This window comes from Pelobates fuscus, chromosome 8 (assembly GCF_036172605.1).
Source record: "Pelobates fuscus isolate aPelFus1 chromosome 8, aPelFus1.pri, whole genome shotgun sequence".
NCBI lineage: Eukaryota > Metazoa > Chordata > Amphibia > Anura > Pelobatidae > Pelobates > Pelobates fuscus.
In genome coordinates, this window is record NC_086324.1 from 26,477,759 (window position 1) to 26,503,160 (window position 25,402).

The 25,402-nt window shown below is 43.1% G+C and overlaps 1 protein-coding gene across 1 annotated transcript in view; it reads left to right on the forward strand.

The window, feature by feature from the left end:
- Positions 1–2,366: 2,366 nt before the first annotated feature.
- KIF5C (kinesin family member 5C) overlaps positions 2,367–25,402 on the forward strand; it is a 76,744-nt gene continuing 53,708 nt past the window's right edge. The window contains exons 1-2 of the mRNA XM_063429425.1: positions 2,367–2,804; positions 21,223–21,313. Coding sequence (XP_063285495.1) covers positions 2,679–2,804; positions 21,223–21,313 — 217 coding nt within the window. The 5' untranslated portion in view covers positions 2,367–2,678. The remainder of the gene's footprint in view (positions 2,805–21,222; positions 21,314–25,402) is intronic.

Consider the following 25,402-nt stretch of genomic DNA (forward strand, 5'->3'; position numbering starts at 1 on the left):
TAGGAAGATAGAGAGAGCTGGAGCATTATACAGGGACATGTACAGTATGGGGATCTTTAGATTGCTGCTGTATGGGATAGTTATGGTATCTCCTTATTGTGCCAGCTCTGTGTTTCATTCTCTATATTTTACTCAGCTTTACCTGCTGTATGGGTATCTCTGAAGCACCCAGCTCTGTGTATTGTATAGGTATCTCTGTGTTGTGCCCAGCTCTGTTTACTATATCTCCATTTTTTTCTCCGCTCTGTTTGTGGCATGGTTATCTCTGTATTGTAATGAGCTCTGTGTATTTTATAGATATCACTTTATGTTGTGCCCAGATTGTTTTATTGTATGAGTATATCTGTATTATGCTCAGCTCTGTGTATTGTATGAGTATCTCTGTATTATGCTCAGCTCTGTGTATTGTATGAGTATATCTGTAGTATGCTCAGCTCTGTGTATTGTATGAGTATCTCTGTATTATGCTCAGCTCTGTGTATTGTATGAGTATATCTGTAGTATGCTCAGCTCTGTGTATTGTATGAGTATATCTGTAGTATGCTCAGCTCTGTGTATTGTATGAGTATCTCTGTATTATGCTCAGCTCTGTGTATTGTATGAGTATATCTGTAGTATGCTCAGCTCTGTGTATTGTATGAGTATATCTGTATTATGCTCAGCTCTGTGTATTGTATGAGTATATCTGTAGTATGCTCAGCTCTGTGTATTGTATGAGTATCTCTGTATTATGCTCAGCTCTGTGTATTGTATGAGTATATCTGTAGTATGCTCAGCTCTGTGTATTGTATGAGTATATCTGTAGTATGCTCAGCTCTGTGTATTGTATGAGTATATCTGTAGTATGCTCAGCTCTGTGTATTGTATGAGTATATCTGTAGTATGCTCAGCTCTGTGTATTGTATGAGTATATCTGTAGTATGCTCAGCTCTGTGTATTGTATGAGTATCTCTGTATTATGCTCAGCTCTGTGTATTGTATGAGTATATCTGTAGTATGCTCAGCTCTGTGTATTGTATGAGTATATCTGTAGTATGCTCAGCTCTGTGTATTGTATGAGTATATCTGTAGTATGCTCAGCTCTGTGTATTGTATGAGTATATCTGTATTATGCTCAGCTCTGTGTATTGTATGAGTATCTCTGTACTGTGTAGGGGGGGAGTGAAATTCTGGGGAAGGACTCTGAAACTCTACCATCTTAAAATTGACCATCTGCCACTGCTGAAAGTTGTAATGCACATGTATAGTTCCAGTGATACTTGGATGGTATAGAGATACATTAGAGTGTTGGGGATAACTGTGCAAGATGCACAAGTGTACCCCACTTTTTAGCCAGGCATGCACACAATGAGTGTGTTCTTTCAGGCGTAGGCAACCTTCGGCACTCCAGATGTATTGAACTACATCTCCCAGAATGCTCTGTCCACTTTATGGGAGATGTAGGCCACAATATCTAGAGTGCCAAAGGTTGCCTACTTATTCCCAATGTATAGTTCAGTAACTTGGCACGGTATCATGGCATGGTGCTACTCTCATAACTCTAATCCAGATTTTGGCTGTGAATGTTGGGAAATAAAACACATAGTATGTCAGGTACCCCTAACCAATACTGATTGTCACCTAACCTTAAACATGGACTCTGGGTGGGTTTTTGGAGAACCTGACCTTTGATAACCATGCACCTGGGATTTTTTTTCCCCAAATCAGCCTGAATGTTAAAATTCTGTATTCAGGCCACTTTATTTCATTGTTCAGTAAATAAACCCCTTCAGACGTCTATCATTGCTATTCTCTAAACTATCAATCATTGGGAATTGGAAAGCAGATTTCATTTCCGAAGTCGCTCAGTTGGAAAAATTGTGTTTGAGCTGCATCAGTTTTCCAGTTTGGCTGTAGTGGATTAAAAATGTTATTTTTCTTGTGAATTCCCTACAGTATTTGAACGAATATTATAAACATACATGTCATCATAATTATATTACATAACTCACATTATACAAATTATTATTATTATTTTTATAATATTATTTTTATTTTTTTATTTTTTTTAAATGTCAATAATATTTTCAAAGTATGCAATTATTTTTAAAGCGTATCCAGAAATATTAAATTGAGGCTACAGTTAGGCTTCTGCCATGTTAACTGTTTGTAAACAAGAGCAACATTGTATTGAGAAGCCTTCTATTATGCTCGTTGTATTGACATATTTGCAACATTGTTGCAAATCCTCCCAGATCAGATGGAACCTACAGGAGGATATCAGTCCTGTGCAGTGACCAAGCTACATCAAAAACTACATATCCCAGCAGGTCTTGCACATGACGCTGGGAAACGTGAGCTAGGAGGGGCTGGGGTGATGCAGACAAGTGACAAAGCTCTGGATCTGTTAGAGGGCTGCTGGTGCTGATGCAGGATGGCAGATCTTGCAGAGAGGGGCTGGCATTGATAGGGGTGGGAGAAACTGAATCACTTTGGGTGATAAAAGGTACACAGGACACATCGTACACCAGGGACAGAGCTCTGCCATCATCCAATACATGGGGCTAAGGGTCTCAGCCCCTGGGAGGAGATGAGATGATTTGCTAAAGGTGGAAATTTGTTTGTTCCCTGTGTTGGATTGATATTTATGCATCAGATTGGAAGACAGACATTGCTGTTGAGTTGACCCCACATGTAACATGGCAGACCCAGCAGAATGCAGCATCAAAGTGATGTGCAGGTTCAGACCATTAAATCAGGCAGAAATTCACAGAGGAGACAAGTTCATCCCTGTCTTCAAAGGAGATGACACAACAGTGATTGGGGTAAGTAGTCTGTATTATTGTATGGGCAGGTGTTCTGCATTGGGGGTGTCTGAGGAGGGATCCCTCTCCATACAATCAGGAGATGTAACATGGTGCATAGTCTGCCCAATAGGGCTGATGGCATTCTCTGCTATCCACAGTCTGCAAGTCTGTGTGCATGGAAAATACCTTCTTACAAAAATATATATATATTTTTTCTTGTTTGCAATCTGTTGGAGCCTTAATCAAAGGTTGACCAGAAAAATAAAATTACATTAGAGAGTGTTTCTTGCCATTGGCTACAAATTAACTCATGAAATGCTAAAGAAATGCGTTGCATGGTGACATTTAACTCATTAGGGCACAATGTTTGGGTGTGGATAGCTGGGTGTGCAGACTATACCTTTTTTATATTACAAAGTAACAAGAGAAAATCAGAGAGAGAGAGATGACATCTTTAACAGCCCCCTCCTCCCACCCCAATGTCATTGCACAGCTCACCACATGCAGCCCTGGTGAGCAATTACTGGGAATAAATGGAATCTCTGGGAAATCTCTTTTTCATCAGACAATGAAGATGTCCCCTAGACAACACAGTAAATGCACAGACTGCGCCTTATTTATCATAAACGAACATGTTTTAACGTTCGGTTTCTTTCAATAATCACTGTTAATAGAAAGCTTTGGATTTAGACCTGTTTTAACCCTTGCTGCACCAGAAAGGTGAACCCCACCAGCTGTACAAATACTTGCATTGGAGTTTGTTTAATAATGGATGTTCCCCATCAGTAAATATTTAATTTATCGTATAATTTTGATGCTTGTGTAAATATGGCGAATACGAGTTAATTTTATATTGTTGAAATGAAACAAAAAAAAAAAAAATATATATATATATATATATATATATATATATATATATATATATATATATATATATATTTTTTAAATTTGGGCCTAGAGTCATCTTTAAATATTTAATTACATTGCACACTAACATGTGATGCAAAGGGTTAACCATATTGAACCATATCAGAATTTAAATAAATCACTTTATTCAATTTTCTTTTCACACCTATTGAAATCAGCTGTCTACATGACTCCTGCAAAAAAATTTAATAAAAAAAAATGGAAGAATGACATGTGCTCTCTGTACAAGGCCTCATTAGCCTTTTAAGAGTTAACGTGTTGTATAATGAATTCCAATCAAGGGTTAATGTGAAACCTACCATATCTTGGTTTGTCACCTGTTTTATCTATTGATTTTATATAAAGAGCACCCAAGGGTGCCACAAGCAACTGTTGCAGGCATTCTAAGCAAGATTGCAGGCATTATGTAGATTTGCATGTAGGGTTGGGGGGAGCACCTCTCCTTTACATGGTTGCAGTGTTTATTGTGCTAGCATTGGAGGAGATATTCTGGCTGCTTCTGTGTTGGTGCAGCCTCTTTAGCATTGGAGAGGGTGATATCACTGCACATGTGCAGTCTGGCTTCTGCAGATAACCAGCTGATTGACATCCCCAACAGTTCTCTTGGAGACAAGGAAAGCTCATTCTGGGCTAGGGGCCAGGTATCGTGCAATGGTTTGGCTCATAGAGGGGGGCAGTGGGATATTTGTCAAAAACAAAAGCGAGGGGAGGGGGGAGAAGAAGTCCTATTATAGGAGAAAAGAGCTTACAATTATTATTTATATAGAGCCAACATATTCTGAAGCACCTTACGATGAGAAAATGAAAACATGAAACAAAGAGGCTCTTTCTTAAACAAAGTATTTTTTTTATAATTGTTCAAATATTTCCACTTTCCCGTCAATGAGCCAGTTATTACTGGGCCTAAAAATGTCATTTTTATCTGATTGGTTCTTGGAAGACACTTGTACTCCTCTCTACCCTAGTCCATGATTTACTTTTTTTGTTTTTACATTTTTCTATGCTAGATTTTATTCATTTTTCTTTGTAAAACTTGGTGTTGAAGGCCTCGGGCTGGGAGCTAAGTGTCCATAGCATAACAGAACTAATTTCTAAGGTAGGACCGTGAAATCTAGCCAGTTTAACATGCTTTATTCATAGCCTGAATTGGATGGACCTATTCTGAATGACGTTGGGTCCTTTGTTTATGAACTACACTTCCCACAATGCCCAGCCAGTCATCATTAAACATTATGACAGCATGGCATGTCTTCCTAAGACTTTGTCAGACTTTTCAGAATAGGCTACTTAAAGGGACACTATAGTTACCAAAACAACTTTAGCTTAATGAAGCAGTTTTGGTGTATAGATGATGCCTCCTCACTGACCCAGATGCTACAGATTGGCCTTTCTTGCTAAGACATTACTAAACTGACATCTGGATGTCCTATTGCTGGCTGGTATCAAAGCAATGATGATCAGCAGATGGAGAGATTCATGTTTGGTGTCAATTGCTCTAAAATTTGTTTTTGGCAAAAGATATGACTTTGAGAAAAACGCGTTGGACTGCTGAAGAAAAATGTGTATTTATAAAAAGAAAAAATACACAGACGTGTGTGGGTGTGTGTTTTGTTTTGTTTTGACCAGAGCATGGGTTGTGATCCAAAATGACCAGTGACCACAAACCAGCTATGGACGGCAGTTTCACCCTTTTGGGTCTCATCAGTATAATGCCAGTTCTGGTCTGGAAGTTGAAGTCTCTCTGAGAGTGTATCGCTAGGTCCACTGATAGATACATATGGACCTAGTGATACACCCTGAGAGTGTGTGTTGTGTTTTTATTTTTTTTATAATAATTGGAGTGTTCCTTTAATTTCTCAAATAATGTTTGAAATGGGTTTGTGTTTTTAGCACAGCGACCACTAAACCTAGTTATTATGTATGATAAAAAATTACATAAATATATCAGATGCTCATATAGTTGAGACTGTTATTTAATGCTTGTTTAAATCGATCTATGTTTTGTTTGTGGTGTTTTCCTTACGTTGTGTGTTTGTATATTTTAGAGTGATAACCTGTAACATAATACAGCCTTGACTCTGTTATGTGACTGGTAAAATAATTTCCATTGGTCCGTAAATATGATTCTGGCTTATACTATTTACTTTATAACCACTTACTTACCTGGTGGAGTCTTCCTCCAGGGTGAACTCTTGGAAGCGGAGTCTTTGTATATAACTGACCATAGTCAAGAAAGTAGCAAAAAGCCTTGTGCTAGCGGTTAGTATCTCATTTGGTGCTTATTGAACAAACACTAATGTTCTCGTACAGCCCAGTACTGCACTATTTTAGGATGATTTAAGTCTAACAAAGAGCACCCAGCAACATTGGATATCCTAAGGATAAACACGGAGTCCAGGATCAGCATATCCACAGACAAGGATTGTACCGTCCAAGCGCATATATCTGGAGCTGATCTTGGGCTCCAGAAAATTGTAACTGCATTGCTTTTATTTTCATTATAATCACCAGCATCAAAAACACTAGACCATATTAAGTTTTATTTTGTCCTCTTATTTTCCATATCGCTCCATCTTTAATTGAATTGAGGACATTTATTGAGGGCGATGCTTTGCCACATCCCCTTTCCATAACTCAGACGGATCATATTTATATTTACGCACACAGGATATTATTGGGGGAAAAAGATAAACAATATTGTTATATGAAATGATAATTTTCCTCTGTTTGATCAAATATATGTCAAGTAAGCCGCTATGCACACACCAACACACTCTTTACACTGTTCGAGTTATACACTAATCTTTTCAGTTTTTATTAGGGAACTGAAGCAGAGAAACATTGTCTTATCCTAGTACTCTGCTCGGCCCCAGATTCTCTGAGTTACAGTTGGTAAGGGTATGTGTTGGTCATTGACTTTCTCATACAGAGATACAATTACCGTCACATTTGATTCGTCCATCGGTTATGAACAAATCAATCTGTTCGTCCATTGATTTAACAGGCATTTGATTCGTTCGGCAAAGTTGAATGGGATTTGTGTGCAATCCTACTGACGTGACACTTTGTGATGCTCTCATGGTGGTTGATCTTGGAACAATTCCTAATGAAAACTGGAAGTCTTTGCTTTAAAACTAAAGTACGATTTGTTCACGTTGCTGCTTACCTCACTTCTTTTTTGTCATGGAAACGCTTCATCTAATAGAAACAAATTAAAGGGATACTCGAAGCACCATAACAACCAAAACATATTAAAGAGTATTTGGGTTTGTGTCAAACAGTCTTCAAGCTGTTTGACAAAATCTGAGACTCCTGGCACACCATCTGTGATAGGCAATTATAGTCTGGGTGTGCCCATCTGTCACGTAAAATTGGACAGGCTAATGCAGAGGTCCTCTTCCACAATTGTACAGCACTGTGGAGTATGTTGGCGCTTTATAAATATCAGTAATAAATAGTGATGTCCCGAACGGTTCGCTGGCGAGTAGTTCCTGGCGAACATAGCATGTTCGAGTTCGCCACCGCAGGCGAACACATGCGATGTTCAGTCCGCCCCCTATTCAATATCATTGAGTAAACTTTGACACCCTGTGTTACTGCAGATACTCCCCCCAGACACCCTGTGTTACTGCAGATACTCCCCCCAGACACCCTGTGTTACTGCAGATACTCCCCCCAGACACCCTGTGTTACTGCAGATACTCCCCCCAGACACCCTGTGTTACTGCAGATACTCCCCCCAGACACCCTGTGTTACTGCAGATACTCCCCCCAGACACCCTGTGTTACTGCAGATACTCCCCCCAGACACCCTGTGTTACTGCAGATACTCCCCCCAGACACCCTGTGTTACTGCAGATACTCCCCCCAGACACCCTGTGTTACTGCAGATACTCCCCCCAGACACCCTGTGTTACTGCAGATACTCCCCCCAGACACCCTGTGTTACTGCAGATACTCCCCCCAGACACCCTGTGTTACTGCAGATACTCCCCCCAGACACCCTGTGTTACTGCAGATACTCCCCCCAGACACCCTGTGTTACTGCAGATACTCCCCCCAGACACCCTGTGTTACTGCAGATACTCCCCCCAGACACCCTGTGTTACTGCAGATACTCCCCCCAGACACCCTGTGTTACTGCAGATACTCCCCACAGACACCCTGTGTTACTGCAGATACTCCCCACAGACACCCTGTGTTACTGCAGATACTCCCCACAGACACCCTGTGTTACTGCAGATACTCCCCACAGACACCCTGTGTTACTGCAGATACTCCCCACAGACACCCTGTGTTACTGCAGATACTCCCCACAGACACCCTGTGTTACTGCAGATACTCCCCACAGACACCCTGTGTTACTGCAGATACTCCCCACAGACACCCTGTGTTACTGCAGATACTCCCCACAGACACCCTGTGTTACTGCAGATACTCCCCACAGACACCCTGTGTTACTGCAGATACTCCCCACAGACACCCTGTGTTACTGCAGATACTCCCCACAGACACCCTGTGTTACTGCAGATACTCCCCACAGACACCCTGTGTTACTGCAGATACTCCCCACAGACACCCTGTGTTACTGCAGATACTCCCCACAGACACTGTGTTACTGCAGATACTCCCTCCAGACACTGTGTTACTGCAGATACTCCCTCCAGACACTGTGTTACTGCAGATACTCCCCCCAGACACTGTGTTACTGCAGATACTCCCCCCAGACACTGTGTTACTGCAGATACTTGACACTGACACAGAGCAGAATAGGGACTGTTCCCCCTACATAGGGTCACTTGGCAGATATGGATTGACACCTATCCTAAGGATCCCTGATACACACTGACACAGAGTAGAATAGGGACTGTTCCCCCTACATAGGGTCACTTATCCATATCTGCCAAGTGACCCTATGTAGGGGGAACAGTCCCTATTCTGCTCTGTGTCAGTGTGTATCAGGGATCCTTGGGATACGTGTCAATCCATATTTGCCAGTAGGTCCCCCCCGTCCCCCCCTTATTGTTTTTTTAGGGCCCCCACCCACCGCTCAGGGGTGAGGGCCAGGGGGAGGACAGTAGGTCCCCCCCCCTCATTATTTTTATGGCCCCCACCCACCACGCAGGGGTGGGGGGGGAGGACAGTAGGTCCTCCCCATTGTGATTTATGGCCCCCACCCACCGCGCAGGGGTGGGGGTGGGGGGAGGACAGTAGGTCCCCCCCCCCTCATTATTTTTATGGCCCCCACCCACCACGCAGGGGTGGGGGGCGGGGGGAGGACAGTAGGTCCTCCCCCCATTGTGATTTATGGCCCCCACCCACCATGCAGGAGTGGGGGCCGGGGGGAGGACAGTAGGTCCCCCCCCTCATTATTTGTATGGCCCCCACCTACCACGCAGGGGTGGGGGGGGAGGACAGTAGGTCCCCCCCAGTGTGTATCAGGGATCCTTAGGATAGGTGTCAATCCATATCTGCCAAATGACCCTATGTAGGGGGAACAGTCCCTATTCTGCTTTGTTTCAGTGTGTATCCTGGTCTCTGAGGACAGGTGTCAATCCATATGTCAAGGTGTCAATATGTCATATGTCAGGTGTCAATCCATATCCATTGTGATTTAGGAATGTTGGGTGATTTATGCCCTTTATGGATTAAAACCAGACTCTGCATCAACTGTGTCATTTTCCATGGGAGTTTTGCCATGGATCCCCCTCCGGCATGCCACAGTCCAGGTGTTAGTCCCCTTGAAACAACTTTTCCATCACTATTGTGGCCAGAAAGAGTCCCTGTGGGTTTTAAAATTCACCTGCCCATTGAAGTCTATGGCGGTTCGCCCGGTTCGCCGGTTCGCGAACGTTTGCGGAAGATCGCGTCCGCCGTTCGCGAACCGAAAATTTTGTGTTCGCGACATCACTAGTAATAAACAATAACCAAACCTCAGCAGAAGGACTACATGAATAGAGAATGGATTTGGTTTGGGTTTTTAAATCTCTCAAACTGTTGGACACAAGATGAGGGGATAGTCACACATTCTGTGCACCTTAATCTCCATAATAAACTGTAGTTTTCACAGTGCTAAGAGTGTCCCTTTTAAGTAAAAATGAATTCTAGAACATGATCGCAGTTAATAGGTGGATAGACTTTGAAAGCTGTGTTTGCTGTGCAGTCATTTTTGTTTATACAGGGATCACAGAGTTTTTCCTCCGATTAGGTCCCAAACAGTATAATAATATGGTCCATATAGATGTATTGGGTTGGTCATCTTGTTAAACGTTTGTTGTTATCAGGGCCGGCCTTAGGGGTGTGCGAGCTGTGCGGCCACACAGGGCGCCATGGAGCAGGGGGCGCCGTGGATTTAAAAAAAAAAAGAAACATTTGTTGTTTTTTTTTTAAAATTTGCAGCGGGGGCGGAGCTTACCGTGCGGCGGGGGCGGAGCTAAAAGCGCCGGAAAACTGCTGCAGGGAAAGCAGGAAGGAGTCCCTGCTTCCCCACCAAACAGTCACCAGGAGCTGCATTGCCTCCACAATGAACTCCACAGGTAACTGTGGGATTGTCAGGTGAGTGTGACTCTCTGCCTGTGTTTATTATTGTCTGTGTGTGTATGACTGTCTGCCTGTGTGTGTGTGTGTGTCTGTGTATGACTGTCTGCCTGTGTGTGTGTGTGTGTGTGTGTGTGTCTGTGTATGACTGTCTGCCTGTGTGTGTGTGTGTGTGTGTGTATGACTGTCTGCCTGTGTGTGTATGACTGTCTGCCTCTGTGTGTGTCTGTGTGTATTACTGTCTGCCTCTGTGTGTGTCTGTGTGTATTACTGTCTGTGTCTGTGTGTGTGAGACTGTCTGCCTGTGTGTGTGTGTGTGTGTGTGTATATGACTGTCTGCCACTGTGTGTATTACTGTCTGCCTCTGTGTGTATGACTGTCTACCTGTCACGATACCTTACCTGTCCTCCTCGGACCCACGCACCACAGCGTCCTCCTTCACTGAGCGGCACGGCACTTCTGACGCCGGCCGCTCACTCAGAGCGGAATTTCTAAGTTCGGCGCATGCGCGCCACGGCCGTCGGCTTGAAGCCGACAAGGTCCTGACGCGGCCACGCCCCCGGACCTTTTGGGGGCGTGGTTTTAAGGCTACACACACCACACTATAAAAGGGCTGCCCTGACAGCAGTAAGACGCCCTAGTGTGGTTCTTGCTGGTTCCCCTAGTGCTATTTCTGTGACATTTGTATTCTATCCTGGTATTTGACTTTTGGCTCCTCTATTTGACTATTCTACTCTCTGGTTCCCTGTACTTTGGCTTGCTTATCGTTATTCCCGTCTTCTGTTATCCCTTGACCTCTGGCTATCCCATTTGACTACTCTAACGTGAGTCCGGCCATTCTAAGGTCCGGTATACGTTCTATAGTTAGGTTACACTCTGCGAGAAGGGGTCACTGTCGTGACATTACACTAGGGCCATGGACCCTGCAGGTGTTAACCCTCTTGGACTTGGTACGGACAATAGGTTTGAGGAACTGGACCATCGTATGGACCAGATCGCCCTCGCCGTACAGACGTTAATTAACCGTACTGCTTATCTCCAGCCGGAGGAGCAGACTCCTAGTCAGAGACCCCAGGAGCACTTCCAATCAGGCTACAGCACCTCTCAGGTATGGGGGTGATCCTAACGGATGCAGGGGGTTCTTGAACCAGATAAGCATCTATTTTGAACTCCATCCTAGAGCTTACCCTACCGATAGGGCTAAGATTGGGTATATTATCACCCTGTTAGTAGATAGAGCTTTAACCTGGGCTAATCCCTTGTGGGAGAATGACAACCCAATAGTCTTTAATTATACTAACTTTGTTGCAGCTTTCAGGAGAACTTTTGATACCCCAGGCAGAAAAACTAACGCTGCCAAATCCTTATTACGTCTAAGACAAGGTACCCGTTCTCTAGTAGATTATGCTTTGGAGTTCCGTACTTTAGCTGCAGAAGTCAGATGGAACGAACAAGCATTTGTGGATGTGTTCCTAAATGGAGTGTCTGATAGAATCTTAGATGAAGTGGCCACAAGAGATTTACCAGACACTCTAGAGGAATTAATAACATATCTGGCTCATATTGATGAACGCCTTAGGTATAGGCAGAATACCAGAGAGAGACCTAGGAGAGTACCGGAACGTCTTGCTCTGACCTATCCCTCGTCAGAGACCCCTCCAGAACCCATGCAATTAGGGGCTACAAGATTGTCTGAGACAGAGAGACAATACCGTAGGAGGGAAGGTTTATGTTTATATTGTGGCAGGAAGGGACATACACGAGGGAATTGTCCTAGCCGACCGGAAAACTCTCGCACCTAAGTCCGCAGGGGGGACAGGCCTTGGGTGTTATGTGTATGTCCTCCTTCAATGATAAAAAAGATCTCCGGCTTCTTCTACCTATTACTCTAGAATGGGAGGGAAAGAAAGTATCCACCCTTGCTTTAATTGATTCTGGGGCTGCCGAGAATTTTGTAGATCACTTATTCGGGCAGAAAAATACTCTCCCATTCCAAAAAAGATCTGCACCCTTGGCCGTTGAGGCCATAGATGGTAGACCATTATCAATACCTCTTATTACCCAGGAAACCATTCCCCTGGTATTATCTACAGGTCTTCTTCATAGGGAGGTTATCACCTTGCAACAGATAACATCTCCTATCTTTCCTGTAATCCTTGGGTTTCCTTGGTTAGCCCAGCATAATCCGTTGATTGATTGGGAAAAGAGGGAGATTATTAAATGGGGAGAATCTTGTCACAGTAAATGCATTACTCCGATTAAACCAGTGGGGTTAATCAATATACCTACTATGGAACCATTGACCACTCAAATACCCAACCAATATATTGATCTTAAAGATGTTTTTGAACCTAAAGAGGCAGAAAAATTACCTCCTCATCGTCCCTACGATTGTTCTATTGAATTGTTACCCTGCACTATGCCTCCACGAGGTACAGTTTATCCCCTGTCGATAGCCGAGAATAAAGTATTAGAGGAGTACATTGCCGAGAACTTAAAGAAGGGGTTTATCACTAAATCTTCATCGCCTGCGGGCGCTGGGTTTTTCTTTGTATCTAAGAAAGAGGGGGATTTAAGACCCTGTATTGATTACAGAGGGTTAAATAAGATTACTATACGTAATGCTTATCCTATCCCCTTAGTGACTGAGCTATTTGACAGGTTGAAAGGAGCTACTGTCTTTTCTAAACTGGATTTGCGGGGAGCATATAATTTAATCAGAATAAAAGAAGGGCATGAATGGAAGACTGCTTTTAATACTCGTTATGGTCATTATGAGTATCGAGTTATGCCTTTCGGGTTATGCAACGCCCCAGCAGTCTTCCAGGACTTCATTAACGATGTGTTACGAGACTTTTTACAAATGTTTGTAATAGTATACTTGGATGATATCCTGATTTACTCTAAAAACATGAACGAACACTATGAACATGTCAGATTGGTTCTTTCAAAGTTATTAGAGAATGGTCTCTATTGTAAACTGGAGAAATGTTTGTTCCACAAGGAAGAAGTGCATTTCCTGGGATATATCATTTCTAGTACGGGTTTCAAAATGGAGCCGAAAAAGTTAGAGGCCATTCAGCAATGGCCCTTACCAGTTGGACTTAAAGCAATCCAACGCTTCTTGGGGTTTGCCAATTACTATAGGAAATTCATTAAAGGATTTTCTTCAATAACAGCCCCTATTACTGCTATGACTAAGAAGGGAAGGAATCACAGGGAATGGTGCATAGAAGCTAAGAGGGCTTTTGATTCATTAAAAGAAGCCTTTTCCTCAGCACCAGTGTTACGACATCCTGATCCTTCTCGTCCTTTTATACTGGAGGTAGATGCATCTGAGTCAGGGATAGGAGCAATACTATCTCAAAGACCTTCGGATGATCAACCATTACATCCATGTGGGTTTTTCTCTAAGAAATTAACAGAAACTGAGAAAAGATACGATATAGGGGAGAGAGAGTTGTTGGCAATTATTTCTGCCCTTAAAGAATGGCGATACTTGCTTGAAGGGTCACCCATCCCTGTTACCATTTTTACAGATCATAAAAACCTCTCTTACTTCAGTGAAGCCAAGAAAATGTCTGACAGACAAGTACGTTGGTCTTTATATCTCAATCGTTTCAATTATATTGTTACATATAGGCCAGGGTCAAAAAATATTAAGGCTGATGCCCTATCCCGTCAATATGAACCTTTTACATCCTCCAATGAAGTTATGTCCTCTTTAATCCCTAAGAATCGTATTGTCGCCACTGTCTATGCTAGAGTCTCATCGGGATTAATAGAGGAAATCTCTACATTCCAAGATCGCACTACCTTGACTGTTCCACAAGGAAAACTATATGTGCCATTAGCCTATCGGGATAGAGTACTATCCCTCATGCATGACTCCAAAATGGCAGGGCATCAAGGGATACATAAAACCACATCATTGCTGGCGGAACGGTTCTGGTGGCCTTCCTATAAGAAGGATGTTTGTGAGTTTGTCCTTGCTTGTGGTATTTGTTCCGCTACTAAATCTCCTAAGGGTCGCCCTATAGGACTCCTCATGCCCTTGCCTATTCCGGAGACTCCATGGTCGAGTATTGCCATGGATTTTGTAGTAGACCTACCCCCTTCTAAGAACTACACTGTCATATTAACGATAATTGACAGATTCTCCAAGATGTCTCATTTGGTCCCTCTTTATAAATTACCTACATCATCTGAACTGGCTTCTATATTTATAAGAGAGGTGGTCCGTTTACATGGGGTACCCCATGATATTGTCTCTGATAGGGGACCTCAATTTATTTCTCGTTTCTGGAAAGCGTTTTGTGGACAGTTGGGAATCAAACTTAACCTTTCCTCTTCTTATCATCCCCAATCTAATGGTGTTACGGAAAGGATGAACCAATGCCTGGAACAATACATCCGTTGTTTCACTTCGGTTCATCAAGATAACTGGGCGGACTTGTTTATCATGGGCAGAATTTGCTCACAACCATCATGTCCATGAATCCACTTTACACAGTCCCTTTTTTATCAATTATGGGTTTAACCCTACGACTTTACCAAGTTCCGTTCATTCTACAGGAGTGCCAAGTGTGGATGACACCGTTAGGAATATGAGGGAAACTTGGTTAGGGGTTAAACAAATCTTGACTCAAAAGGCTAGTGTGTACAAAGCTAATGCGGACAGGCATCGGAAACCTGCTCCCACGTTCGTGATCGGGGATAAAGTGTGGTTAAGTACCCGTAACATTAAACTTAAGGTCCCATCTATGAAATTTGCTCCCAGATTCATTGGTCCATTTCAGGTCCTCAAACGTGTCAACCCTGTTTGTTACAGTCTTCGTTTACCCTCTAATATGAAAATACCGAATTCGTTTCATGTCTCACTTCTCAAACCATTAATATGTAATCGGTTTACTCGTAATACCCCTCCTCCTCTTCCTGAAGTTGTGGAGGGACAAAACGAATATGAAGTGAGGTCTATTTTGGGTTCTCGTTTTTCTAGGGGTAAACTTCAATACCTTTTAGACTGGAAGGGTTATGGTCCTGAGGATCGTTCGTGGGTGGACGCTTCTGATGTGCACGCCCCTCGCCTGGTTCGTTTGTTTGAAAGGAGGCGTTCTAACCGCCCTGGGGGCGATCCTTGTGGGGGGGGTACTGTCACGATACCTTACCTGTCCTACTCGGACCCACGCACCACAGCGTCCTCCTTCACTGAGCGGCACGGCACTTCTGACGCCGGCCGCTCACTCAGAGCGGAATTTCTAAGTTCGGCGCATGCGCGCCACGGCCGTCGGCTTGAAGCCGACAAGGTCCTGACGCGGCCACGCCCCCAGACCTTTTGGGGGCGTGGTTTTAAGGCTACACACACCACACTATAAAAGGGCTGCCCTGACAGCAGTAAGACGCCCTAGTGTGGTTCTTGCTGGTTCCCCTAGTGCTATTTCTGTGACATTTGTATTCTATCCTGGTATTTGACTTTTGGCTCCTCTATTTGACTATTCTACTCTCTGGTTCCCTGTACTTTGGCTTGCTTATCGTTATTCCCGTCTTCTGTTATCCCTTGACCTCTGGCTATCCCATTTGACTACTCTAACGTGAGTCCGGCCATTCTAAGGTCCGGTATACGTTCTATAGTTAGGTTACACTCTGCGAGAAGGGGTCACTGTCGTGACACTACCTCTGTGTGTGTGATTGTGTGTATGACTGCCTCTGTGTGTATGGCTGTCTGCCTCTGTGTGTATGGCTGTCTGCCTGTGTGTGTCTGTGTGTATGGCTGTCTGCCTGTGTGTGTCTGTGTGTATGACTGTCTGCCTGTGTGTGTCTGTGTGTATGACTGTCTGCCTGTGTGTGTCTGTGTGTATGACTGTCTGCGTGTTTGTCTGTGTGTATTACTGTCTGCCTCTGTGTGTGTCTGTGTGTATTACTGTCTGTGTCTGTGTGTATGACTGACTGTCTGCATGTGTGTGTCTGTCTGCCTTTGTGTGTGTGAGACTGTCTGCCTTTGTGTGTGTGTGACTGTCTGCCTGTGTGTGTGGATGTCTTCCTGTGTGTGTGTGTATGGCCGTCTGACTCTGTGTGTGTGTGTGTGTGTGTGTGTGTGTCACATACAACCAATACACGCATATCACACACTGTTAATACACCCATTACAAATATCACACATAGCATACATATCACACACAGTCATCACACCTACTATCACATACACAGACAACACAAACATTACAGCATACATGGATGGACGGGGGGGGGGCGCTGTGAAGATTTTTCGCACAGGGCGTCAAAATGCCTAAGGCCGGCCCTGGTTGTTATCCCACCATCTGCAGTACTGTTCATGTACCCGCATTGTTAGAAAACCTGCTAAACAATTAAAAATCCATAATCCTCCTCAATGTTAATCTTTAGTCTAGTCCTTGGCATTCCTGCGCCAAATGTGTGAAGTTGCTTGCCATGATATGAGCACAATTCATGCAATTTTGATTCCAAAGTAATGGGCAACGTAACCCTGCTTTATGTAAATGTGGGATTGGTAATGGAAAACGTAACCCTGCTTTATGTAAATGTGGGATTGGTAACGGGCAACGTAACCCTGCTTTATGTAAATGTGGGATCGGTAATGGTCAATGTAACCCTGCTTTATGTAAATGTGGGATCGGTAATGGGCAACGTAACCCTGCTTTATGTAAATGTGGGATCGGTAATGGGCAACGTAACCCTGCTTTATGTAAATGTGGGATTGGTAATGGGCAACGTAACCCTGCTTTATGTAAATGTGGGATCGGTAATGGGCAACGTAACCCTGCTTTATGTAAATGTGGGATTGGTAATGGGCAACGTAACCCTGCTTTATGTAAATGTGGGATCGGTAATGGGCAACGTAACCCTGATTTATGTAAATGTGGGATTGGTAATGGGCAACGTAACCCTGCTTTATGTAAATGTGGGATTGGTAATGGGCAACGTAACCCTGCTTTATGTAAATGTGGGATCGGTAATGGGCAACGTAACCCTGCTTTATGTAAATGTGGGATTGGTAATGGGCAACGTAACCCTGCTTTATGTAAATGTGGGATCGGTAATGGGCAACGTAACCCTGCTTTATGTAAATGTGGGATTGGTAATGGGCAACGTAACCCTGCTTTATGTAAATGTGGGATCGGTAATGGGCAACGTAACCCTGCTTTATGTAAATGTGGGATTGGTAATGGGCAACGTAACCCTGCTTTATGTAAATGTGGGATTGGTAATGGGCAACGTAACCCTGCTTTATGTAAATGTGGGATTGGTGTGCTATCACATTTGCTGCCAATGGCTCAGTAAATATCTTCTACCATGTCACACTTGGTGGGTTCTCGGGCAATCAGGCCAATTAAAGAGGAAGGGCATGTAGTGTAGACCAGTGATACTGAACTTGTAGATTTGACTTTGAAGCCACAACATAATCACTGGGTACAACTGTTGTGTTTTCCTAGAGCCCTTAGGTGCAGGGATATTGCATTAGCCTTTACGTGACATTTTCTTTGCTTTTTCCGTTTTTTTTTTTTGTTTTTTTTAAAGCAATTTGCATGAGAAATATGTTAAAAGTGCATGAAAGTTACTGTTTCTTCTACATCCCTTGATACCAATGCAAACATCTGCACATCATAAATACTCCTCATTATCTAGAAACGCAGTCAGGCCCGGTTACTGCAGTCTCTATATGGATCAGTATAAGCCGCAGCACATACCCACCCTTTGGGGGGCTAGCAGGGACCCTGCATAATTCCTGCTCACTGCTTTACTCCCCCAGCCTCTACCGGCTCTAGTTGTTTTTAATTGACAGAATAATTCTACAGTGTTGCTGCAACCCAAAAATCTTGAATACTGGCGCAGTGAGGGGGTTTCCCGACCTCCTTCTTGCCAGCTCTAGCCCTCCACTGTATTACATAACTGCAAGACGTTTTGCACTTGAAGTTTGAGCCAGGGAGTGAAGGTCATTCCTTTTAGTGTTCCCATGGAGAGTTTACTGGCTTTGTAGTTTTTATGTGTAATAAGCAAATTTTAGGAGCTGTTTATTACTCTTCCTGACCACATGTGCTGGCTAGACCATCCCAGGCAGGTAGGGATATTGATTGACAAACAAGACCAGTCATCCATCACTTGGCTATTCATATCTACTTAAAAGGACACTCTACTGCCCAACCTAAATTTTTGTAAAATGAAAAACCTTTTTATATTTACAAACCACACATTCATTTAAATGTAAGCCCATCAAAAGGTTTTTCTTTAAACTATGAACAATTATATATATATATATATAATTATAAACTTACGACATTTACACTATTTTCCCAGCCTGTTTAAAAGGATTGCAGGGGACAGAAATGCTGATGACTACGTTTGTTAAATACCATCCTTTTTTTCTGTCTTTGTTTTTTGGCTTATGGAGGCTTATTGAAACACAATAGGAATTCTCTGGGTCTGACAGCCCTGCCTGAATTAAAGGGATAATAATACACGCAGCCCCTGAAATTACTTTGATATTTGTTAAAAACTTCTAATCTCGGTCCCTTTTACCTTTTTGAAGTATATCCTCAAATAATTGGCAGTGATGGTATTTAGTAAGCATCCCTCTCTCCTTCCCGTTTCACTATATGTCTGTCTCTGTATTCACATTCTTTTTGGTGCTCAGGAGAAAATAATGTATACACAGATAACCTCTGGACTTTGTTGTTGAAAAGGTGAGGTCAAAGTTCTGCCAAAACGACAAATAAATGGTATCACCTTGACACCCAACTGGAGATGACTGTTAAAGAAACTCTTCACTCTGTCTGCTTTGCAATCTAAATCACTGGGAATTTTAAGACTTACTTTGTTTGAAGTTACCAGTGAGTTCCAAAAGATTATGTAAATTGTCAAAACAGAATTTAACCCCTTAAGGACACATGACATGTCTGACATGTCATGATTCCCTTTTATTCCAGAAGTTTGGTCCTTAAGGGGTTAAAGGAACACTATTCTCTTACACCGTTTAGGCTTGTTAGTTTCTTATAAACCCTTGCTATTGACCTGTTTGTATATATACAGGGAGTGCAGAATTATTAGGCAAATGAGTATTTTGACCACATCATCCTCTTTATGCATGTTGTCTTACTCCAAGCTGTATAGGCTCGAAAGCCTACTACCAATTAAGCATGTTAGGTGATGTGCATCTCTGTAATGAGAAGGGGTGTGGTCTAATGACATCAACACCCTATATCAGGTGTGCATAATTATTAGGCAACTTCCTTTCCTTTGGCAAAATGGGTCAAAAGAAGGACTTGACAGGCTCAGAAAAGTCAAAAATAGTGAGATATCTTGCAGAGGGATGCAGCACTCTTAAAATTGCAAAGCTTCTGAAGCGTGATCATCGAACAATCAAGCGTTTCATTCAAAATAGTCGTCAGGGTCGCAAGAAGCGTGTGGAAAAACCAAGGCGCAAAATAACTGCCCATGAACTGAGAAAAGTCAAGCGTGCAGCTGCCAAGATGCCACTTGCCACCAGTTTGGCCATATTTCAGAGCTGCAACATCACTGGAATGCCCAAAAGCACAAGGTGTGCAATACTCAGAGACATGGCCAAAGTAAGAGAGGCTGAAAGATGACCACCACTGAACAAGACACACAAGCTGAAACGTCAAGACTGGGCCAAGAAATATCTCAAGACTGATTTTTCTAAGGTTTTAAGGACTGATGAAATGAGAGTGAGTCTTGATGGGCCAGATGGATGGGCCCGTGGCTGGATTGGTAAAGGGCAGAGAGCTCCAGTCCGACTCAGACGCCAGCAAGGTGGAGTACTGGTTTGGGCTGGTATCATCAAAGATGAGCTTGTGGGGCCTTTTCGGGTTGAGGATGGAGTCAAGCTCAACTCCCAGTCCTACTGCCAGTTTCTGGAAGACACCTTCTTCAAGCAGTGGTACAGGAAGAAGTCTGCATCCTTCAAGAAAAACATGATTTTCATGCAGGACAATGCTCCATCACACGCGTCCAAGTACTCCACAGCGTGGCTGGCAAGAAAGGGTATAAAAGAAGAAAATCTAATGACATGGCCTCCTTGTTCACCTGATCTGAACCCCATTGAGAACCTGTGGTCCATCATCAAATGTGAGATTTACAAGGAGGGAAAACAGTACACCTCTCTGAACAGTGTCTGGGAGGCTGTGGTTGCTTCTGCACGCAATGTTGATGGTGAACAGATCAAAACACTGACAGAATCCATGGATGGCAGGCTTTTGAGTGTCCTTGCAAAGAAAGGTGGCTATATTGGTCACTGATTTGTTTTTGTTTTGTTTTTGAATGTCAGAAATGTATATTTGTGAATGTTGAGATGTTATATTGGTTTCACTGGTAAAAAATTTAAATGGGTATATATTTGTTTTTTGTTAAGTTGCCTAATAATTATGCACAGTAATAGTCACCTGCACACACATATATCCCCCTAAAATAGCTAAAACTAAAAACAAACTAAAAACTACTTCCAAAAATATTCAGCTTTGATATTAATTAGTTTTTTGGGTTCATTGAGAACATGGTTGTTGTTCAATAATAAAATTAATCCTCAAAAATACAACTTGCCTAATAATTCTGCACTCCCTGTACTTGATGCCTGAATAGGGTACCATCTACATCTCCTTGTCAAGACCAGAAGTCAAGTACCATTGCGTCCTGACACCTCTCTTCAGTACTATCCTTACCAGTGGGATCAGACTAATGTTAATGGTTTAGATTCCCTCATTAATGGCACAAGAGCCCAAAACTTGTTTGAGAGCTACGTGAAGACTAACCTTAGGGCAAGCTATTCAATTTTTGACTATTCTTGGTGTTTTATTACACTCTGGGCCCAAAACAAACTGTCCTTACTCACTGTTTGTTTTTGTTTTTATTTGCTGAAGTCTTATCTGTTTGTTTTATCGTATTTTATAGGTTTTTGACCCATTTTGTTATCTTTCTTTTTCAGCAATCTAAACCTTATGTGTTCGATAAAGTGTTTGCCCCTAACACGTCCCAGGAAAAAGTTTACAACGCCTGTGCAAAGCAAATAGTCAAAGGTATGTCTGTTCAAATCATTTATCGTTGTGTGCAGCTGTAATCGTGGCTTTCCAATCTGACGCTACTGCTCTCTTTGAGTTGATGTTTAGTGATATTCGGTGATATGATGGCTGAATTCTTTGTGACGGCTTCCTTGCCTGAATGGAAAAAACATCATAAAGTATTTTGCATTTATGATAAATGTGTCCGCTAAATGGCTGAATAAAAAAGTGAAAAATCGGATGGCTTATATTATAAGACCTCTTTTGTTTTATTATTATTATTTTTATCATTATCTTAATACTTGTATATAATATATATAAGCAGGCCAGGAAGGTGTGTGGCCATTTCAGGTGTTCCTACACGGCCATGGCGCACTTTGCAGATATCCAGCGGCGAAACAACATGCCAGTGAGGCGCTTGATTTGCTACAGCCCGACACGTTGGAATTCAACACTCCAAATTTCAACCGCCTGCTCCAACAAGAAAAAGCCGTTAATGAATATTTGTATGACCGGGGTGCTAGGACAGCCTCTGGGGAGGTGGGAATTTTTTTGCCACGTTACTGGACGCTCATGCGCAATGCCTGTAGGCTCATGCGTCCTTTTGAGGAGGTGACAAACCTAGTCAGTCGCACCGAAGGCACCATCAGCGACATCATACCATTTGTTTTCTTCCTGGAGCGTGCCCTGCGAAGAGTGCTGGATCAGGCCGTAGATGAGCGTGAAGAGGAAGAGGAAGAGTTGTGGTCACCATCACCACCAGAAACAGCCTTATCAGCATCGCTTGCTGGACCTGCGGCAACGCTGGAAGAGGATTGTGAGGAAGAGGAGTCAGAGGAGGAATGTGGCTTTGAGGAGGAGGAGGAAGACCAACCACAACAGGCATCCCAGGGTGCTCGTTGTCACCTATCTGGTACCCGTGGTGTTTTATGTGGCTGGGGGGGAAGAACATACCTTCATTGAGATCACTGAGGAGGAGGAACGGGAAAGGAGTAGCTCGGCATCCAACCTTGTGCAAATGGGGTCTTTCATGCTGTCGTGCCTGTTGAGGGACCCTCGTATAAAAAGGCTGAAGGAGAACGACCTGTACTGGGTGTCCACGCTACTAGACCCCCGGTGTAAGCAGAAAGTGGCTGAAATGTTACCATATTACAACAAGTTGGAAAGGATGCAGCATTTGCAAAATAAATTAAAAAGTATGCTTTACACAGCGTATAAGGGTGATGTCACAGCACAACGGGAATCTCACAGGGGAAGAGGTGAAAGTAATCATCCTCCTCCCACGACCACGCCGGCAAGGACAGGATGCTTTAAAGACGTGTTATTGATGGAGGACATGCGGAGCTTTTTAAGTCCTATGCATCGCCACAGCCCTTCGGGATCCACCCTCAGAGAACGACTCGACCGACGGGTAGCAGATATCGACACTCTGAGGAGCGATGAACCCCTTGACTACTGGGTGTGCAGGCTTGACCTGTGGCCTGCGCTATCCCAATTTGCGACAGAACTTCTGGCCTGCCCCGCTTCAAGTGTCCTGTCAGAAAGGACCTTCAGTGCAGCAGGAGGTATTGTCACTGAGAAGAGAAGTCGCCTAGGTCAAAAAAGTCTAGATTACCTCACCTTTATTAAGATGAATGAGGGATGGATCCCGAAGGGACTGACAGTGGGCGATACATTCGACTAAAAAAGACCTGATGAGATGAGCTGCCTTTCGGGGTTTGGCGAAACAAGGAAATAGTCCTCTAATCGTAACAGGGATTAAACTGATAAGAATAGTATTACTTAACACACCTTATAATATCGCAGAGAGAGGCAACGCAGAGAGAGGAGTCTGAAGAAGAGGAGTCAGAGGAGGAAGGTGGCTTTGAGAAGGTGAAGACCAAACACAGCAGGCGTCCCAGGGGGCTTGTTGTCACCTTTCGGGGACCCTTGGTGTTGTACGTGGCTGGGTGGAGGAAGAGACCTTCAATTACATCAGTGAGGACAAGGAACGGACATGGCTAGCTTGGTATCCAACCTTGTGCAAATGGACTGTTTGCGGTGCGTTAAACGGGGAGTTTGGTCTGTCACTGTGAAGCGGGCGTATCCCTTACACTACCTGATCGATACAACATCATACAGTAGGTCCCCCCTCATTATTTTTATGGCCCCCACCCACCGCTAACGGGTGGGGGTGGGCGGGAGGACAGTAGGTCCCCCCATTGTGATTTATGGCCCCCACCCACCACGCAGGGGTGGGGGCTGGGGGGGAGGACAGTAGATTTCCCCCCCCCCTTATCCTTACTGAATATTCCCCTGTATAACAATGTTTGGCATTTAGTGAATATTCCCTATTCTGCTCTGTGTCAGTGTGTATCAGGGTCTCTGAGGACAGGTGTCAATCCATATTTGCCAAGTGACCCTATGTAGGGGGAACAGTCTCTATTCTGCTCTGTGTCAGTGTGTATCAGGGTCCCTTAAGACAGGTGTCAATCCATATCTGCCAAGTGACCCTACATAGGGGGAACAGTCCCTATTCTGCTCTGTGTCTGTGTGTATCAGGGTCTCTGAGGACAGGTGTCAATCCATATCCATTATGATTTAGGAATGTTAGGTGATTTATGCCCTTTATGGATTAAAACCAGACTCTGCATCAACTGTGTAATTTTCCATGGGAGTTTTGCCATGGATCCCCCTCCGGCATGCCACAGTCCAGGTGTTAGTACCCTTGAAACAACTTTTCCATCACTATTGTGGCCAGAAAGAGTCCCTGTGGGTTTTAAAATTTGCCTGCCTATTGAAGTCTATGGCGGTTCGCCGGTTCGCGAACATTTGCGGAAGTTCCCGTTCGCGAACCGATAATTTTATGTTCGCGACATCACTAGTGAAGAGCTTACGGCAATCGTACTAATATATTTCACCTTCTCGAGCCTTTGTTTATAATCTGGGATTCCTACAGAATGCCTTGAACTATTTCTGAGCATTATTAGAATAGGTGTATATGTAGTTTTGTTTGTTATATGAATCACTAACTTTTTTTTATTTTTTTTTTGAAACAATATGCTTGTGTAAAATTATGCCTTTCTCTGTTCAAAATTATTTCTAACTTCTATTTTGTCTCAGACAGGAAGGATAGTTCCCCTTCCCCCCGCCTTTTTATTATTTTTTTAATGGATTTCCATTGTGCCAGAATACAGTGTGTGTGTGTGTGTGTGTGTGTATATGTATGTATGTGTATATGTGAATATATTATACACATTTTTTTTTCTCTATATGCTTTGCTACACTATATATGTTTGATATATAGAAAATTGCAAGCTATTACGTAGTAGTTATCCTTAAGAAGAAACCATTTCCACTTAAAAAAAATGTGTGTGTGTGTGTGTGTGTGTGTGTGTATATATATATATATATATATGTATATATATGTATATGTGTGTGTGTGTGTGTGTGTGTATGTATATATATATATTTATTTTGTTCCCTTTACAAAATGGATAAATATGTGCATATTTTTTTTGCTTGTGAAGCCATTATCATGTAATTGATGCTTTCTTACACCTCCTGATGAACTCCAGGGGAACAAAAACCATGGTTACGGTGCTTCCTCATTAAATCGACATTGGAAAGGATCTAAAGCCTGTTTGCCTTTTGTGTGCATTACTGATTCAGCACAGACTACCTTCCAGCACGATCAATGTCTATGAATTGGAAGCCACATCATTTCCACCATGATCTCGCAAACCACAGAATTAATGTTCTCCTGGTGCCTCCTGACATATTCCAGATTGCCTTAACTCTTCAGTGTCAGAATGGCATTCCTAGGCCAATGTGCTATACAGTGCAGTGTTCCAATTATTACATTTAGCGACATAGGAGATTATGTATCTAAAGAAAGAGGATATATTTCCGGCAGTTTTTAATTTTCAAGGACTGCTCATTGACTCTTGTAGAAGAGTGAAGGACGTCTTGTAAACCAGTTCTGGCCCACCCAGATCTCTAGGGATTTGCAGCAGAAGAGGGTTTTCAGAATCTACGCATGCAAATACAGGTTTAAAGATCTGATATATAGGGAATCTGACAGGTTAAGCTGCATTAACCACTCCTGAAACCTGTGGTTTTGACATT